General features: G+C 49.3%; 5 protein-coding genes across 5 annotated transcripts; 4 read left to right on the top strand and 1 right to left on the bottom strand.

Moving 5' to 3' along the window:
- Positions 1-1900: 1900 nt before the first annotated feature.
- On the top strand, positions 1901-2959 carry EPUS_03000 (uncharacterized protein; the record flags this gene model as incomplete). The annotated part of the gene is made up of 2 exons (XM_007802942.1): positions 1901-2186; positions 2235-2959. 2 exons carry the CDS (start codon positions 1901-1903, stop codon positions 2957-2959), a joined length of 1011 nt encoding a protein of 336 aa, XP_007801133.1.
- A 1311-nt stretch (positions 2960-4270) lies between these two features.
- On the bottom strand, positions 4271-6432 carry EPUS_02999 (uncharacterized protein; the record flags this gene model as incomplete). Its single annotated transcript, XM_007802941.1, has 3 exons — positions 4271-5514; positions 5621-6352; positions 6417-6432. 3 exons carry the CDS (start codon positions 6430-6432, stop codon positions 4271-4273), a joined length of 1992 nt encoding a protein of 663 aa, XP_007801132.1.
- Positions 6433-8871: 2439 nt separating this feature from the next.
- On the top strand, positions 8872-9465 carry EPUS_02998 (uncharacterized protein; the record flags this gene model as incomplete). Its single annotated transcript, XM_007802940.1, has 2 exons — positions 8872-9065; positions 9186-9465. The coding sequence occupies 2 exons, from the start codon at positions 8872-8874 to the stop codon at positions 9463-9465; spliced, it is 474 nt and encodes a 157-aa protein (XP_007801131.1).
- Positions 9466-11129: 1664 nt separating this feature from the next.
- Positions 11130-13581, top strand: EPUS_02997 (uncharacterized protein; the record flags this gene model as incomplete). The annotated part of the gene is made up of 2 exons (XM_007802939.1): positions 11130-11420; positions 11473-13581. 2 exons carry the CDS (start codon positions 11130-11132, stop codon positions 13579-13581), a joined length of 2400 nt encoding a protein of 799 aa, XP_007801130.1.
- Positions 13582-14011: 430 nt separating this feature from the next.
- On the top strand, positions 14012-18203 carry EPUS_02996 (uncharacterized protein; the record flags this gene model as incomplete). The annotated part of the gene is made up of 3 exons (XM_007802938.1): positions 14012-14197; positions 14300-17161; positions 17208-18203. 3 exons carry the CDS (start codon positions 14012-14014, stop codon positions 18201-18203), a joined length of 4044 nt encoding a protein of 1347 aa, XP_007801129.1.
- Positions 18204-19659: the final 1456 nt, after the last annotated feature.

Raw genomic sequence — 19659 nt, 5'->3', positions numbered from 1 at the left:
CTGGATCAGTGCCACTATGTTAGGCTATTTGTCCAACTGTGGGTGTTTAGTGAGGACGTCGCCGTGGCGGACGACGCCTCAGCAACACCAAGTCATGCTGTTGAACTAGATTGCGCTATTCTGCTACGCGTTTCACATGCGTTTTGTTACAGACTTGTTACGCGTTTCGCATGAGCTCTGCATGTATTTTTGGTACCTGTGTTTCGCGCTATTTCGCTTGGAATCGCAGAATTGTACGTATAAATGCATGCTCTACGCACTGATTTAGACAGAACAACTTGCTATTCCGACTCACTTCCACAGAGTGGTAGCAACCTTCGACAGGTGCCTTGCGAACAACCCATCTACTTAGTAGTTAATAGTGGGCTTGGTCAGCGGCCAAGCACTGTGCAGCGCTAATAAGTATCAGACCTCTCTTCCGATCAAGAAAGCTTATGTCAACCTGCTGTGCAGAGTGCGTAGAGAAGCAAGTTGATTGATAGCTACGGGGGTAGAGAGCGTAGATCTATGTACAATTGGCTGTACCGTACAGCGAAATTAGAAGCGAAATTGCGTCGGAAATTGACCAATTAGAAGCAGCAGAAACGCAGGGATTACGCATATTAAACGCAGCCAATTAGCCCTCTCAGAAGGTCAACAGCTTACTATAAATGCGGCCGTTACGGCGCAGAGGACGAGGAAGCCGACACCAGCAACGACGATTCCGATAATGGCTGGAAGTGACAGCTTGAATTGTGATGCTGCTGGCGGGTAGTCAAACTGTGTCACTGCGGTGGTTGTGGCTGGTAGAGGAGCCATAATAATTAGGTGGCAAGCACTTATCAAAAGTATTTTGCGAAGGCTGTAGGTTATGTAAATGGATAACTACAGGATGAGTGAGATCTGGTTTCGGGCCGCTTCGTGAATCGAAAAAGATGATGGAATCTGTCAGTGTCTCAAGAGTTCTGAAGTCCAGTATGAGTACAGCAAATGAGGACCACAATAAAAGAGCTGACCAACGGCGCTGCCAAAGATGATTTGGTAACTTGACTGGACTGACCCAGGTTTGTGGTTTTGAGAGCTCAGTCTTCAACGAGGCCAGTTTTGCCAAGGGAAGAGTACCCTCTCTGTATTAATTGGGCAATATGGTCGGTAGACGTATTGGAGGATCGGAATACGGCAAGAGAAATGGCGTCCCTGATGGTTACTATGAACTTTACATTGCAGAAGATCCGGCAGAGTCCATCCTGTAAGCCCTGACACAATGGTAGGACTGATGGACCGCTCGGGGAATTCTTTGAGGATCGTAGTTGGTTCAAGAGAATATGAGAAGTATGACAGAGGTTGCCTCAAAGAGGACAATGTGATAATAACTTTGAAAGATGCTGAGATAATTGTACGAAGTCATGGCTTCAGAGCCAGTAAGCAGAATTTCATGCTGGCTCTTACTCTTTCAGCCAAACCATCAAAATGGATGGGTTGGATAACAAAGGCAAGGAAGTGTAAATGAACAGAAAGAGGCATCACAAGGACTCGTGTGCACAAGCTCTCTTGCTGGGGTCCCCCGTAAAAATACTGTGCCTTTTATGTTGATTGTTGTTGCATGAATAAGAAGCAACGTGATGGATGCAGCCATACTCCAGTAACTAATTCATCGGCGATGATAACGATATGTAAATTATATCTTTGTTGGCTTGATATTGCTGGGAGAAAGGTTCCTATCGCTTCACTTGTGAGGATTTTATTTGCGCCACAACTGACATCAACAATCCAAGCTTCAGCCACAACATCACTTTTCTTTTGGCGGGCCAGAAGCTTTCACCTCTTGTCATACGCAATCGATCCCATTGCCAGCCCTTGCTTCAATCAGGGTGCCTTTTATGCATCTACATACCAATAGATGACGCGAACCCTAGGTTCAATGCGAAAGCTCCTAATACCAAACACCCCGACATCCCTCCTTAGCGGGAGAAGCTTCGTCCTGAACACTCGTTGGCAGCTATTTGAGCACGAGCCGACCCTCACCCTACAAGCATTACTCCCCTCTCGGTCACTGGCACAAGTTCGACAAGAGCCGTTTTCGGACTTATGGTTCACACCGTCCAGACCTGCGCGGTCACCTGCAGATGACCTGCTCGGAAACAATGGGAGGCCAGGTAATGGAGACCACAGACCTCCGGATGAGCGGACGTTGAAGTTGGGAAAGAGTTGTTACACCTCAGCTTCTTGCAATGACTAACGCTAACAATGTGCAGCCCTGCGCACCCTCTCTCCTCTCTTACCAAACATTCTAACTCAACCTCTGCCACCGTCCATCCTCTCCCCAAGCATATCGCTCCATCTCTTCCCCTCAACACATCCACACCTTCCAGCCGTAAAGGGCAAAGTCCCGTACCGCGCCGCGCTATGGACAGCCCCAGTAGCATGGGGTTGCGTACCACTAGTCGGTAACGTCAAACTTCAAATCCTCTCCGAAAAGATCGTTCGTACAGGGTTCATCTCTCAAGCACCACTCGATGAAGAATCGCGATCCGGTCTCGGGGAAGAAAAGCTGGTTGTGCGATGGAAGACCGAGAAGAAGGGCAATGGCGCAACCTCAGACTCCGGCGCCGCATCTACTGCCGCTGCCAACTCTGATACCGCGATCAATCGTGGATTAAGCAAGCTCTTAGGGGGAGACAAACCGATCTTCAACCTGAATCAAGGCGACGAATTCTCCGGCATGTTCATATTCACCTTTGATTCCGAAGGACGGATCGCGACACATACCATTGAGCACGCAGACGAGAATAATGGGGTGGACAGGACGGCTCGAGTGGTTACGTTGACAGACTGGTTGCTTGGGCGGGCCAAATGGCGCAGGAAAGAAGAAGAGATGATCCCAGGCTTGGCTATGAATTTGAGGGTGTGCAGGGAGGAATGGGCAAGGGAAAGGATTGATACGAGTAGACGGCATGGCACTCTGCAGGGAAAGTGGTGACACTGTGTTCATGATGTGTATGAGCACTTCGGTGGCGGCGTTCTCTTTGCATTTGCTGGCCGTTGCACCTGCGTTCTGGCGGAATAAAAAGGAAGCATGCTCAGATACCATCTCCACTACTCACATCGAACTTCAACCCCTGCAGAAAGCCCCTTTCCAGCAAAAATCTGTAGGCAGACTTCTCTACAGCTCGTGACTGAATTACGGCGACTATTCAAACGTCCAACGCTACAACCTCTATCCCGCTCAATCACATCCAAATACGTGACGTCGTCTCGAGCTGAGACGAGAGTCTCCACGCACCCGTAATCATTTGCTCCTTTCCTCTCTCCCCATAACCGGTATACCAGAAACTCCCCTTATCAGGCTTCCTCATTTACTATATCTCATTCTTTCTCACTCCAAACCTCCCAATCCAACCTAAAAAAGTTAGATAGAAAGAGCCCCTACTCAAGCCCATCCACCGAGCGTATAGATAACCATCTCATAACGCAAGCCCCTATCAGTGGCCATCACCTCTTTAAACCCCACCCCCATGAAGGACCACTATTACCCATCCGTATCTTACACATCCACATCTACATTCAGCCATAGATCTCTCCCCACCAACACCCCAACCACGGGAAAACGTAGCAAAGGTTACAAAGTCCCCCAAAACATGTCGAGAGTACTCGAAATAATGCCCCAAAATCAGATCGGGTGCAGACCGATTGATATCAAAGAACTAAGAACCACACATCATAAACCCGACTTAGGTGTACTGCATGAGGACTGTCGACAAAGGAGGGGCTGCTACCAGGAAGGTATGGCTAGAGGAGCTCTATCAAGCTTCGAGATACTCAGTAAGTTAGGGAATCGCATTTTCATACTTTCGCACGTTGGGGAGAATGGGGAAATGGGCTAGGATTGGGCACCGAGGCTAGGGATAATAGAGCGCCAAGATGGGGGATGAAGGACGAACTCGGCTGTCGTGTGCACATAGGATTCTATGAATGTATTTATTATAATCGTGGATAATTTCACAGGAATTTACAGCGTGAGTGCGATATACTGACGTCCCCTTGAGGAATCAGTACGACTTTTTTTTGAACTCTGCTGTATTAACTTTGCTAGCACTATGTCCTAGCTAAGCAGCAAGCTGACCTTGATTCGTAAGAGTCAGAAATATCAACACAACACGCTGCCTTTCGTGATGAACCATGCCACAAGTCTAAGCTGATGGAAAGAGGTTTTATGGAAAGTCGCTGACCCAACCAACGCCACATGAGCCACGTAGAAGTAAACAACTCCCGAGCATGCTTTTCGTGACCATTAGTCGACTTCCTCCACGGTTGGGCCGTCATCACCACCATGACCGCCAGCACCACCGGGTCCACCTGGCATACCACCTCCCATTCCACCGGGCATACCACCCATACCACCTGGCATACCGCCCATACCGCCTGGCATACCACCACCTTCACCACCAGCTCCGTAGAACTTCATCATGATTGGGTTGGCAACACTCTCGAGTTCTTTCTGTTGAGCCTCGTACTCATCCTTGGTAGCGGTCTGGTTGTCATCAAGCCAGGCAACGGTCTTGTCGATTTCTGACTTGAGCTTCTCCTTGTCAGAGGCCTCAAGCTTCTCGTCAACTTTCGAGTCGGACATGGTGTTCTTGAGCGAATAGGCGTATGATTCGAGACCGTTCTTGGCACCAATGCGAGCAGCTTCGGCGTCATCTTCTTCCTTGTACTTCTCGGCCTCAGACAACATGCGCTCGATCTCTTCCTTAGAGAGACGGCCTTTGTCGTTGGTAATGACGATCTTGTTGGTCTTGCCGGTACCCTTCTCGAGAGCGGAAACGTTTATGATACCGTTGGCATCAACATCGAAAGTAACCTCGATCTGAGGAACACCACGTGGAGCAGGTGGGATACCAGTAAGTTCGAATTTGCCGAGCAAATTGTTATCCTTGGTACGAGCACGCTCACCCTCGAAGACCTGGATCAACACACCTGGTTGGTTGTCGGAGAAGGTAGAGAAGGTCTCTGACTTCTTGGTTGGGATAGTAGTGTTGCGCTTGATGAGAGGAGTCATGACACCGCCAGCAGTCTCGATACCAATAGACAATGGCGCGACGTCGAGCAAGAGGATTTCGTTGGTGGATTTGGAGGATGTGTCACCAGAGAGGATAGCGGCCTGGACTGCAGCACCGTAGGCGACAGCCTCGTCGGGATTAATCGATTTGTTGGGCTCCTTACCGTTGAAGAAGTCGGAGACAAGCTTCTGAATCTTGGGGATACGAGTGGAACCACCAACCAAGACGATTTCGTGAACAGAAGATTTATCGATCTTGGCATCGCGGAGGACACGCTCGACGGGGTCCATGGTGGAACGGAAAAGATCTTGGCAAAGTTCTTCAAAACGAGCACGGGTGATGGAGGTGTAAAAGTCAATGCCTTCGTAAAGCGAGTCGATCTCGATGGAGGTCTGTGCAGAAGAAGAGAGGGTCCGCTTGGCTCGCTCACAAGCAGTTCGGAGACGACGAAGAGCACGGGAGTTGGTAGAGAGGTCTAAGCAAATATTAGTACGGGTGCCCACCAACGACTCAAAAGGAAACGACAACGACAGAGTGACAGGAGGGGCAAAGAAGTGTTGCAAATGAAAATCAACACCTACCCTTCTTATGTTTGCGTTTGAATTCATTTGTGAAGTGGTTGACAAGTCGGTTGTCGAAGTCCTCACCACCCAAGTGAGTATCACCAGCAGTAGACTTGACCTCAAAGATACCCTCTTCGATTGTCAAAAGGGAAACATCGAATGTACCACCACCGAGATCAAAGATCAAGACGTTACGCTCACCCTCGGACTTCTTGTCAAGACCATAGGCGATGGCAGCGGCGGTAGGTTCGTTGATGATACGCAAGACGTTGAGACCAGCGATCAGACCGGCATCTTTGGTGGCTTGTCGTTGTGAGTCGTTGAAGTAGGCTGGGACAGTGACGACGGCGTTGTTGACGGTACCACCGAGGTATGACTCAGCAGTCTCTCGCATCTTGGTCAGGACCATAGATGAGATCTCCTCTGGTGTGAAGAACTTGGTCTCGCCCTTGAACTCGACCTTGATGACTGGTTTGCCGCCCTTGTCAACGACCTCGAAGGGGAAGTGCTTCATATCGGCCTGAACTTCAGCATCGGCGAATTTTCGACCGATCAGACGCTTTGCGTCGAAGACTGTGTTAGCGGGATTCATGGCGACCTGATTCTTGGCCGAGTCGCCAATCAGACGCTCAGTATCTGTGAAAGCAACAAAGGATGGTGTTGTTCGGTTGCCTTGGTCATTGGCAATGATTTCGATTCTGTCATCTCGGTAGATACCCACGCACGAGTAGGTGGTACCCAGATCAATGCCTATGGGATCTGTTAGTACGGTGTTGTTGAGGTACAGTGAGGTAAGGCTAAGATGATTTCTTACCAATAGCTGGAGCCATTTTGATGATTTTGGACTGCGGATACGAAGGAGAATAGTCTTATAATGAGAAAGTAAGACTTTGAGGAAGCTCAAAGATGTCTAACTGTAGACGAGCAGACGAAGAGATTGTTCTTGAAGGTGGATGAGCGTCGTAGAAATTGTTCAAAGGATGTTTTTGTATGCGCAGGTCTAGCGCCAGGTGGAAAATCTTCGAGCTTCTGGAAGCTTCCACAGCCAACAAGTGAAGTGATTCTGGGGCTGTCACGCAAACACTCGATCTGACTAGATAGTTCTATTTACTGCCAGAGCTGCCTGAAGCCCCTACACTGTCACACTTATTCCCTTTCCGTAGAAACCACATCTTTTGCATGGCATTTGACTGTGTTTACCACTGAATTGTGACTCCATCTCCATCCAAAAATCATGGTGGGGTATTGCTGCCTTACGTGCGCCAAGAGTTCCTCTAGCTGCCTCATCCTACCACTGCCAGTGTCAGGCAACGACAGCTCACTTCTTCTTGATCCTGATTCCTCCGCTTCCTATTGGAGATGTCGGCACGGTAAGAAAATGGTATGATATGATTCATGGTGTCTCCCTGGATGGTCATCGGGGTTTTCTTGACTGAGTTACATATAATCTCGATATTGGGAATGCTTGAACAGTTCCACTACCGCCAATCGGCTAGGGACAATTGCAAACAGGAATACCTGACCAAGGGGCCACTTCTAACAGGCATCTCAGCCTCGAACGACTCTCAACATAGCTGGCCTGATGCAGGCGCTCGCATGAATTTCACGATGTATGCTGACTGCTGTCAAGACGTCCTAATCAGCCATGTATTCATGCTACTGATTGATACCGAGAAGTGAAAATGCTCCCTACCTATTATGGTCGAGAATTGGTGCCACCAGCAGCCCGAGCTGCTCAAAAGACCCACTGCAACAACACCTCGAGCCAGAAGAAGGCTGTCTTGGTGGCAAAGAAGTAGGCTATGGTGGCATTATACCATTATAGTGGTTTAGGTGTGGTTTAGGTGTGGCCAACCATTTGTATGACCTGATGATCCAGACGAAAAGGAGACTCGATCATGGATCGAGTGCCAAATGGCACAGAAGGCAATTTTCTACTGTATTGAAGTGGATGCAGTACGAAATACTGTACTCGAAGAAGCAGATGATCTCCTTTCCAGGTTTGCCTCCTGCAGTGCTGTTGATCTCGCCTCTTCAGCCTCATGACAGTCTTCTCCACACTCACCTTCTCTATTCCTTCCCCTATTCCGCTTGACATTTCCCAACCATGGTCTAAAATTATAATACCCTCCACAAGCAAACACCCCAATCCACAAAGCCAGCTCAGACCCATAAATCACCATACCCAATATATCTAAGTTAGGCTGAAAGAAGACTGAAATCAGACTTGTCAAATCCCCGAGCGCATCAATGCCCACAAACAAAAAGCTGATCCCCCTCACCGTCCTCATCTTCCATATGTCCCAATAATGCCTCGCTACCCCTGCGCAGAGCAGAACCGCAGCCAGCACCGCCATGAAAGTCATCGGCCATTCCACACCATCCTCTTGTGCCTTTTTCAAAGAGAAAACGAATCCGGCTTCCAGACCTCCCATTAGCAAAGCGACGGGCAGCACAGCCCCAATTGTTCTCTGCCATGGCCATTCATAGCTGTAGTACTTACACTGCGCCCAGGTGATGAGGCTGAGGAGTGTCAGAATCTGTGGCTGGATCTGGAGGGCAATGTTGAATCCCTCGACAACATTGTACACGCCCAGGGGGATGCCAGCCAAAGCCCATAGAAGCATCATGGTTGGTTGCAATCCTGGGGTGGAGTGGCGGCGGTAGTTGATTATGATCTGCGGAATGAGCTGGGAATAAGAATCTCAATCAATTTACAATTCATGACGGGTTGTCGATAGGAGAGGAAGACCTGGATGGACCAGCACACAGCACCTAGAGTCCCAAGGACATTGGCTGCAATAGGGACGTCCATCAATACAGCATGTTAAGGACCATGATCGGCTTCCCTTCAGACACATGTACCGGTATGTAGCAGAGTGCTATTGAACTCTTAGTCCACGGGTAAGTTAGGGGGCAGAATAAGAACTTCGTGGGCGGAATAAAAATTTCGTGGGCAGAATAGGCGAGCCTCCTCCCCCGCCTCCTCCGCATGCTGCTTAGCGGAGCGGCTAAACATCGGCTTGTCTTCGATTGGTTTACCCCACTTTCACGCGCTGCCCCTGCATTGCGCGACTGCACCTGCACTTTAAACAAGCAAAGTAAATTTAAAATCAGCCAGCAGAATTGGTTTTCAATAATCTTGCGTCGCAAACCCTTAACTTCAGATTCATCTCTTATACTTCTCGTCCAAGTCGAAAACCCTTGCTAACGAAATCGCACCATCACATCCCTGCACGCCCAACCCAGTCACCTTCTCTCCTTCAAAAATGTCTGCAGCGAACGGCTCAGCCGTCCCTGGCGCAACGGTCACCGATGCCAAAGGCAAGGGCAAAGCTGTTGATCAAGTGCAGAGTCAGGACATGTCGATGGACGAAGACGAAGATAGCTCAGAGGGCGAGGAGAGCGGGAATGAACCTGTGAGTTTTAGATTCTATCCGACGTCATCACCGCAGCAGCAGCGGTACACGATATTCTTCACTTCCACAATCCCTAGCTGCTCTTCTGTGCTGTTCCCTTACTGACTATACTCCTTGCGAACAGGCAATAGAAGGTGAACGCCCACCCTACTCAAATGACCTAGAAACCCAGCCCCAACCTCAGACAGATACCGCACCGCAAAGCAAATCACTAACACAAGCCGTGCAATGTTTCTAGTAGAAGAAGAAGCCGATGAAGACAACATGGAAGAGATCGACACATCCAACATCCTCGGTCGACGCACGCGAGGCAAGAATATCGATTTCGCGGAGGCAGCGCAGAAGGCTGAGGAGGCGGGAGATCCGCTGGAAGACGATGATGAGGACGAAGATGATGATTTTGATGAGGGAGAGCAGGGGGATGGGGATAAGATGGAGGAATGAGGAATGATGCAGAATATGGGCGAGAAATGAGGGGTTTGTGAGCTACGAGCGGAGATGCGATGGGCATGCGTTGGAGAGAAGCTGCTTATGGCGTTCAAGATCAGGATCAACTCATGAGCCTTATGGACATGAGGATAGGACGTTATGCTGTACACTGCCACACAAATGCGCAGTAAAATTATGCATAGTGCTGGCGAAGTGAAGCCTGGATATCAAAGAGCATATTCAGACTCGCTACATTGCAGTTGTGCCTCTTCTCTATCACGGCGTGAATTATGTCTTGAACCCTCTTTGCCATCGCTTCTCGTGGCCAGGCAAAACATATCCAATGGCGATAACAATCGTCAGTCAAGACGGTTGTCACTTAATGGCACCAAGAAAACTCGTAACCAGCGAACTCCCTTTCCCTATCCGCTGTCCTTATACTGCTATCTGTCGCAGCCGGTAGGGCTGAGATGTCGTCTATGGCCATCCTCGACGAGCCTGCCTCTTCACCATTTCATTTCTCGTACTACGTTACCTAATTGCCCCTTGCTTGTTCCCTTCAAATATCAATTGTTGGCGTTGCGTTGCTTGCCCGTGTGTAGCTCCCCACTATGCACTGTAATGATGGACTTGCTCCCAGCACCTGCAGTTTGACAGATAATGTACCCAACTATCATAATGCACTACACCCCCCCCCATAGGCACGATTTTTAGGGCCGATATCTCCGTTCCTATCAAATTTTCGAGCCACCAATTTCAGCTCGCTGCCAATTGACGAATATTCATCTGAGGGCGGTGGTCTTTTGGTGTATTGTTTCTACAACATTTTCTATCAATTCTATCTTCTAAATAAGACCAGTAACGTTCAAATAATAGAAATATGCTCCGAGACCCAAGAATCCAAGTATTTTGGTGCATTTGAGGGTGTAGTGCATTTGAGGGTGTAGTGCATATGACAGTTGGGTACGTTACTACATTTGCGAAATCTGATGGATCGGGTTCAGAGACACAGCAAAGATAGAGTCTCCTTACGGTAACGCTGCTCTCAATTCGCTATTGACGTGCTCCAGGGAGCACGAAGATGATGAATGCTTTAGTGTAGGGTTCGAAGACGGGAACAACCCAGCGCTGAAGTTTTACGGGATCAGCTTTTATTTGCTCAATTTGTGGCAGGGAGGTCAGCCGGAAATCACAATGACTTGTGACCACGCTTTGGTGGCCTGGCCTGTGTGATCTTCCACAACATCTTGGAGTAGTAAACGATGGACTGCATGATGAATGCATTCGAATTCGCAGTTCACAATCTATACATGGAAGTAGTCAAATATGCCTCTGGAAATGTTCAACTAATTGAGGGGCATTGTCGGCCTCCTGGCTAGTTATGTGTTTCTGGCTTTGGGCTCCGTAGAAATCTCCAAAGCTTAACTAACTTAGATTGATATTTAGAATGCGTGGGCCCAGTGCCCATAATTACACGTCTTGGGCCTGTAGCGCATTCGTACCGCAATGGTAGCATCTCCAATGCTGGTCAGAGAATAGAGCCATCCTATGGATGACCGTTGACTCACAGCTTAGATTGACGAGTTGTTTTCTCACCTTTATCGCTCTTTATGAAATTGCTATCGCATTGTCTACCAACTCCCCATTCTCTTTTAGTTCGCCATCCCTTTTATCGCAGCATGGCATCAGTAGCTAGACAGCAGCCTCCCTGGTCTGCGCCTACGGGGACCACTCCTCATCCAAAGCTTCAGGTCTATAATTCCTTGACGAGATCTAAAGTACCCTTCGTACCTCATGACCCCAACGGCAGGCGTGTCACCTGGTATGCCTGCGGGCCTACTGTCTACGACGATGCCCACCTAGGCCATGCACGAAATTATGTCAGCACCGATATATTGAGACGAATACTACGAGACTATTTCAAGTTCGATGTAGAGTTTGTCATGAACATTACAGACATCGATGACAAAGTTAGTTGCATGTGCTTTTGTCTTGTGGTGGCATACGATCTAATGGCCACAGATCATTCTGCGAGGTAGACAGCAGCATCTTTTAGAAGAGTACATCAAGCTCCACAGTCATATTGATGGAGAAGTTCTCGGCATGGTCGAAACAGCGTATCAAAGGTACATTCACAAAAACCTTCCGCTGATCGAGCAGGATCCTCTTCCTTTGCCAAAAGATTTCCAGGCTGCCGCACGCAAAGCATATGGCAAAGTCTTACAAGGTGAGGCAATTGAATCAGGTGCTAAGGCTGGAGATAAGGAAGCGAAGATCAAGATGCATATCAACACAGTCACGACTGCAACCCAAGTCATGGACGGCAGTCAGATGACTGACTCCGATCCAAAATGCTTTTATACTGCTGTGCAGGACATCCTATACCCGCTACTGGACGAGCAAGAGGGCTCGAAGATCAGGGGTGATGACCACGCCATCTTTACTAAGCTAACTAAGAAGTTCGAGGAACGCTTCTTCAGTGATGTTCGAGCGTTGAACGTCATGGACCCCGATGAGCTTACTCGAGTGACTGAGTACGGACAGGAAATTGCGATGTTCGTGAACAAAATAGTTGAGAATAGATTTGGATACTCAACATCAGATGGATCCGTTTACTTTGACATTGATACTTTTGAGAAAGCTGGCAATTCTTATGCAAGATTAGAGCCGTGGAATCGGAGCAACAATGAATTGCAAGCAGATGGAGAAGGTGCACTCTCGCAGAAAACTTCAGAAAAGCGCTCGCCTGCCGATTTCGCTATATGGAAGGCATCGAAACCAGGAGAGCCTAGCTGGCCGAGTACGTGGGGTCCAGGACGACCCGGATGGCATATTGAATGCTCAGCAATGGCTTCTGCTAAACTCGGTAAGCAGATGGATATACATTCAGGGGGGATCGACCTTGCCTTCCCACATCATGACAACGAATTGGCGCAAAGTGAGGCCTATTGGTCCCAAGGCACGGAACACCAATGGGTCAATTATTTCCTACACATGGGTCACCTATCGATTGCGGGGTCCAAGATGTCGAAGTCATTGAAGAACTTTACGACCATCAGAACAGCTCTTGAACGAGGAGACTGGACACCCCGAAGTTTACGCATAGTCTTTCTGCTTGGTGGATGGAGAGACGGTATCGAGATTACGGACGATCTTGTACAGGCGGGAAGTGGGTGGGAGGATAGGGTTGACAACTTCTTCTTGAACGCCAAATATGCAGCAGCAGATCAAACCCTAAACAATGAAAAGGACTCGGGTCTGGCTCTTGCTCTTCAATCTGCCGAGTCAGAAATGTACGATGCATTATGCGACTCATTCAATACCGCCCGGGCAATGGCTGTTATATCTCGACTGGTTGGCGACTTCAATAGCGCAGAGAGGGGCACCTTGTCATCACAAAGTGCTCGAGATGCTGGAAAATGGGTGACGAAGATGGTAACTATTTTTGGTCTCAATGGTAAAGCTCTGGAGGAGTCGGAAGACATTGGGTGGGAAGGCATTGATATCCCATCGCCAGCAAAACCTTATGTCTTTCCGCTGGCATCTATGCGAGACAATCTTCGTGAGGCTGCGCTGTCGAGGGAGGGCATTTCCAAGGACTTGATGAACACAGTTCTTCAACAATACGGTGAGGTAGATGGTTCGGCGGATCCTTCCTCGGCAACGTACGCGAATCTCGTCTATAAATTCAAGTCCGATGTCAAGGCCATTGCCTCTTGTTCGTCCAACCTTTCGAAGGATATTCTCTCTCTTTGTGACCGTGTCCGAGATGTCGATCTCTGGAACCTAAATATCTACCTTGAAGATCGTGAGTCTCGGCCCGCTCTTGTCCGTCCTGTCACGCCGCACTTGGCAGCAGCACGACAGGAACGCGAAGATCGGGCCAAGCAGAAAGAAGCTGAAAAAGCCAAACTAGAACAAGAAGCCAGGGAGAAGGCAGAAAAGGGTAAGCTAAGTCACAGAGACATGTTTCGCACAAAGGAATTTTCGGCCTGGGACAATGATGGCTTACCAACCAAGATGGCAAATGGGGATGAGGTTGCTAAAAGTAGAAGCAAGAAACTGAAAAAAGACTGGGAGAGGCAGAAAAAGGCTCATGAGGCATGGTTAGCAGCGTCAAAAATGGCATGATTACATGATGACAGATCAAAGCAAATGGCGTCCAGCTTGGATCTGGGATGTTACCATCTTGTAGAACACGAGTCTCCGGCAGGCAACCCTGTCTAATGACAATCATATCCTTCCGCTAGAGCAATCTAGTCATCATTGAAGCTCTATTCATAAAATTATCAGACCATATAGACCCTTCGAAGTAGAGTGCACTGTTATTTTATTCTCGTCTAAATCTGGCTATACTCACTCAACTCGCGGCATTCTCATTGGCTGATCGGCATGTCGGCCATTTGGTCGGTCCACGACATCGTAAACATCATTTGAACTGTAAGTATTACCTCGCTCGCTTATCACTCGGTGAGGCATGGTGCTGATGAATTTTGGTCGCTGATCTGGCTCGACTGACTATGGACTCCTTCGCTGACGCCAGGTCGCGCCAAAGCGAATGATGGCACCCACCCTCGAACGCAAAGGAATAGCCACTTCGAATAGACCACCTGCGAAGCGACGGACGGCCGCTCACGGCCGTGTACGAAGAAACACTCCGGAGTCGCGAGACCAGGAGCCTGCAGGATATCCGGACGAAGAGTGGCCTCTAAAACGTATATTGCGAGAGAGGAAGAAGGAATACTTGGTACTCTGGGCAGACCACCCTCGCACAGGGAAGACTTATGATCCGCAGTGGGCATGTAGCCTCATATTTCTAGTCATCTGGGCTGTGCTGATTTGATGCAAGGTGGATAAAGAGGACGTTGGCATAGCTGCGATTGAAGAGTGGGAGGCTGAGAAGCGGCAAAGGGGAAATCGTCTGGCCAACAGTGCAGGGAATCACCACAATCAGCACCGTAGAACGCTGCGCTCCCATATACGGGAAGTGACTGCACTTGGAACAAACAGGTCGAGCTCTCCAGCTATCGGAGAAAAGGTACAACATTCGCCTAGGATTTCAAGACACAGGTATTCCAGGATACGGATCATACCCAGCTCTTCCCAATCTGTTGAGATTCCAGAGACCCAGCAAGAGGTGTTGCCGAACCGCAACAATATTGCTGTTGAAATCAGTAGACCGATTGACTTCTACAGCCAAGATTACGCTGTTGCTACAAACTCACAGGTCGAAAGAAACTTAGCGACACAGGACACAGCGAACTCGAAAGACAACACAGAAGGGGATTCTACTCTTGGTTCCTCTATACCTCCAGATAGCCCGATTCGATCAACGGCTGGACGTATAGCAGCTCCAGAATCCTTGACGCAAGTATTGCTATCTTCCCCCCGCACCAACCCCTTGTCCGAGCATAATAGTCTGGCCAGTGTTCGTACACATCCAATAGCCCTGTCAAGCGGTGTCGAAGCTTCACCTGCAGGAAAAGAACTGCAATCTGGTCGCCAAGGCTTGCTTGTTGTCAGGAGTGATCCAGTTAGCGACACAGTGCGGTCGCTTGTTGCTGAACACCCAACAGACCACACAAACAGTAGTCCACCACCGAGTCCTCTGTTTTACCCTAACGAAGGAGAACTCGATCTGCAACCGATTATTGATCCTAACCGAGTGGAAGAAGAGAGTGGGACGGAAGGAGAATTAGAGTTTTTGCCTTCATTCAGCTCTTCTGTCAGCAAGAGATATCACCTGGCAGTACAGCCTGGAACTACTCGTCCTCATCCGAATTCTGCACGATTGAGGCAATCAAGACTTGCAAAAGAAGACAAACCTTCAACACCGAAAACTCTTCGTAAACAGGTAGAGCACGAAGACACGTCTCAAGCTATCGGTAACCGGACCGATCGTTCACATAGCACTTCGGCACTGCCTTCTAGTACGAAGTTTGCTCCAAATTCTAGCCCAACCTCGTCCAGGCGCTTTCATTTTCAGCCCTCCCCGTTGGGCGCCTCTGTCACTCTCCTCGAGTCACCGCGCGCCACTTCACGGGTGAAATCGACTCATAAGCCTACAATCGTAGTGCCTCATCCTTCTCAAGTACCTTCGATTTCGTCATCCCGGACACCTATCTCGTATGTGCCTACACGCCGAAGGTCACGCCTGGCCTCTTCTCCGCGGCATTCTGCTCTCTCACCAAATCATTCTGTGTTGACAAGGCAACCAAACTTTCTACCAATTCAGCCCAATATGGCTAACTCCCACCGAGAATCATCCCCTCGTGTTCGTAGGCCTCCTAATGCGCCATCCGAAATGGCTCCAGAAATTGGTTTGAGAGAGAAACTCAGGCAGATTAGAGCGACCTCTCGCGCCAATCAAAATGCTCGATCCAAAAACCAGGCAAACACTGGAGATTCAAGGTCGCCTACAACGAGCAGGTTAGAGACGAGGTCTTTACGTCGACCTTCCCCTGAGAGGAAAGTTGAACCTATGATGGCCATCTCCATGCCCACCGAAGATCAGCCCGTCCCGTCCTTGGAAAATGTTGATGGACCTGCTGGCGATGTGGAGGTAGAAAAGGCAGACATGGAGTCAGCTCTCAACTCGTCTCTGAGTGCTCCACTACCCGACCTCAATGCACCGTCAGCAGAGCATACCATGCCAGTCCCAGACCATGAAGCCGAGAAGACCGTCACAAATCTAGATATTCCCACCATGCCGTTGCTTCAACCTTGCGAGTTCGTGGTGCCATTACCTATTGACGGCCGTATAAAGCATCAGTACGTTGCCGAGCTAGCTGAGAGATATAAAGATATCAATGATTTTCTGAATTCGCCAAAGTCACCTCGACTGTTCAATGCTATGGTTCAGATGATCAGACAATTGAACGATACAGTTGTTCACACTGATCTTGGGTTGAATGGTCCTGCAACTCAAGTTGTCTCGACCACTGAAGAAGCACTTTGGGCAGAGGATGCAAGCAGTAAATTTGCTTTCTTGGGCCATCTTTTCCGCATTTTACGCAGATCTAACCATCACATAGTGTTGGTAGCACGCAGCGGGACCACCCAGAATCTGCTGAATTCCTACCTTAAAGGCAAAGGTGTCACTTACCGCCAGTACTCTGGCTTAGACACTGTGGGAACTTTACAGGAGGGCGCGCCTGACGATCAAATGATGTATAGCCTACTTTGCACTGACAAAGACTCGTTGAAGAGCATTCCGCGTTCAGCATCACTCATAATCGCTTTTGACGATTCGTTTGAAGCGAGTATGCTTCCAGAATGGTGTGCAACTACTCGATTTGTTCCAGTCCTACTACTCTTGATTGTCAATTCTGCAGAGCATGTTGGCCGATGTATCCCACAAGACATTCCCCAACCGGAGCGACTACGACGGTTGGTCAAAGCTGTTGTGCATGTGCAGGGCGAACTCGGCGAGATGCCATTGCAGTTGGACTATCGTCATGCTTTTAATCTCGACCCAGGCGCTCGCCTGGCACTCGTCAAGAAAGACCTCGGAGCAAAAATCGGACATGCTGCAGCACACGTTGCAGACGCCTTGCGGAGTAAGAACTTTGCGCTTGAATTTGCCCTCCAATCGATCAGTGAGCTCGATTTGGCAGGCCTTGAAGATCAGCCGCCGTCGACAGAAGACTCCAAGGAGGCCTCTCTGTCAGCATCACGCGCCGGAACTCCTGCTGGCCAAAAGCGACTACGGGTTAGTAGACTTGATGGAGATGACAATGCATCTGACTGTTGTATAGGATGACCGCAGCTCCAGTGCCGTTCAAGCCAAACGACAGCGTCTAACACCACTGCGAGACATGACACACATCAGCGACTCCGTCAGACACTCGCAATCGCATATTGACGAGCTCAAACTAGCTCTCAAAAAAGCACAGCTAGAAGCCACCGAAGAGCGTAAAGCACGTTTGAAGGCCGAAGACTTGGCCTCATACACCGAAGCTCGTCTAAAAGAGACCAGACAATCCCTAAGCGAGCTCCAATACCGCTACGAAACACGCACCAAGCAAGTCCACGAGCTCAAACGTTCCACCCAGAAACTTCATGTCGATCTCGAAACCTCAAACCAACGTCTCGAGAAGCTCCAAACCGACACCATCGCCCTCAAAGACCAACGCATCGAACTGCAGAAAGAACTGCGCGAAGCCCGCGACGCCCTGAAATCCAGCGTTGTCCCCGGAATAGCGGAGCTCGAACTCGCCCGCGAACAAGCGCGTACCGCGGCATCCCAAGTCCAACAGCTCCGAACCTCGCTCAACAACCTCCGCCGCGATTTCGACTTCACCGGCTCCCAATACCAGGACGCTTCCACCAAGGCGGCTGATCTGGCGGCTCAGGTCTCAGAACTCGAATCCGCGAACACGGAACTCAAGCGTCGGGCTAGCGATGAGCGGCGCAGGCTGGCGGAGCTGAACTACAGAGAGGACAGGAAGAGAGATCTGGCAAGGATCGACGAGTTGGAGGCAGAGTTGGCGAATCGAGAGAATGTGCTTAAGAGAGTGGAGGAGGAAGTCAAGGCGTTGAGGAAGGGAAGGGGCGTGCAGACTCGGGGTAGCAGTGTTCAACCCAGGGATGTTGGCATGCTGGCAGGAGGGGCAAGTCCAAGGCCAGGTGCTGCTAGTGGTGCTAATGGAGGGAGTAGGGCCGGGAGTCCGGCGTTGGGTGTGATCGGCGGAGTCGGAGGGAATTATGGGCCTGTGGGAGGGAGGGCTAGTGTGTTGAGGAATGAGCGCTGAAACGGGGGAAGGAATGTCAGGAGGTGATGGGGTTGTGCGGGATGATGTCGCTACCTCTTCGAATCGGAGGAGAGCTTTGTCTTCCTGTCATCGATGACGTTCAATGGGGATCCGCGAATTGGCTGTGCGAGATCATCGCTCCTCCTGGGTGATGATACAGTATTGATGTTTCTTGGCTACTTAGCTGTAAGTTACAGTGTGCCCCCTCTGCTGCGCTCACTCAATCAATCTTTCGCTGGAGCATGGATCCCAGAATTACTAAGTTACTAGTTTCGTTGGGCTACTGCGTTAACCAAAACAAGGCTGAAAGTCATTAGCTGCACCGGTAGAGGACTGTGTGAGATGTCTAACTAGGGTAGTCCCACCCGCTCGCTCTGCACATCCATCAAGTATTCAAGTATTCAGGGATAGTCAGACTTTTTTCCGGGGACCCCAGCTAAAAAGACTATATAAAGAAGACTTGTCTAAAGACAAATAATAATAAGGCTTATATTTAAAGAATTAAGTCTTCTTTTACTTAATAACCTTAGGCTAAGTTATCCCTTTCGACCCCGATAGATCCCTGCGTAGTCCTCTTGCTGTTGTGTAGTGCACCTGTGTGCCAGATGCGTATGAAGGCGACAATCCGACTGAAGTCAGTGCATGAGTGGAGTGTATCTATTCTATCTTGGCCTCTGAGGCGACTAAGTGCCTCTGAGGCGACTAACTACTACTAACATATATCCTTGGCCAGGGTGTGTCATGACCCTTGGTGCATGACATGTTGGTTTAATATTCTTAATACTAAGACTACAGAATAATCTTACCGCTAAGCACAAGTACTACTTAACGCTAAGCCTTTAATGACAAGAGGATTATATAAGGGTCTATTCAAAGTCACAAGAGATAGTAATCTATATTATAGCTAAGCGAGACATAGAGGGGCTGATCCTCGCTTACTACAGTAAGTTCTGGGGTTAGCGGGAGTTAGGAAGACCTAACAACCGTTAGGTTAGCCCTGTGGGAAGGATTTAATTAGGCAAGTGGACCCTTTGCGATGAGATCAGCCTTAGCGAGACATGAAGGGGCTGATCCTCGCTTACTACGGTAGTTTCTGGGGTTAGCGGGAGTTAGGAAGACCTAGCGACTGTTAGGCTAGCCCTGTGGGGAAGGATTTAATTAGGCGAGTAGACCCTTTGTATGGGAAGGCGGGAGGATGAGATCAGCCTTGTCTGTTGTGATTTGTGGAAGCAACGATCGGATCTTGGACGCCCGCCTTAAACGAGACAGACTCATCAAACCTGCATCTCGGACTCTTGCATCATCGTCATGGAACAATACGCTCGGGCGCTTCAGGTCCAGTAGCCATCAGTATCTCCCGAGAGCGCCAAGTATAGACGTTGATCGAGGCAACTTCGTTGCGTCAACATCTGGGATGGATGTCGTACAACTTACACAGTGTATGCATTGGAAGACC

This window comes from Endocarpon pusillum (assembly GCF_000464535.1).
Source record: "Endocarpon pusillum Z07020 unplaced genomic scaffold scaffold189, whole genome shotgun sequence".
Classification (NCBI taxonomy): Eukaryota; Fungi; Ascomycota; class Eurotiomycetes; order Verrucariales; family Verrucariaceae; genus Endocarpon; species Endocarpon pusillum.
Note: the sequence above shows the minus strand (reverse complement) of the source record. Positions and strands in the feature narration are given on the sequence as shown.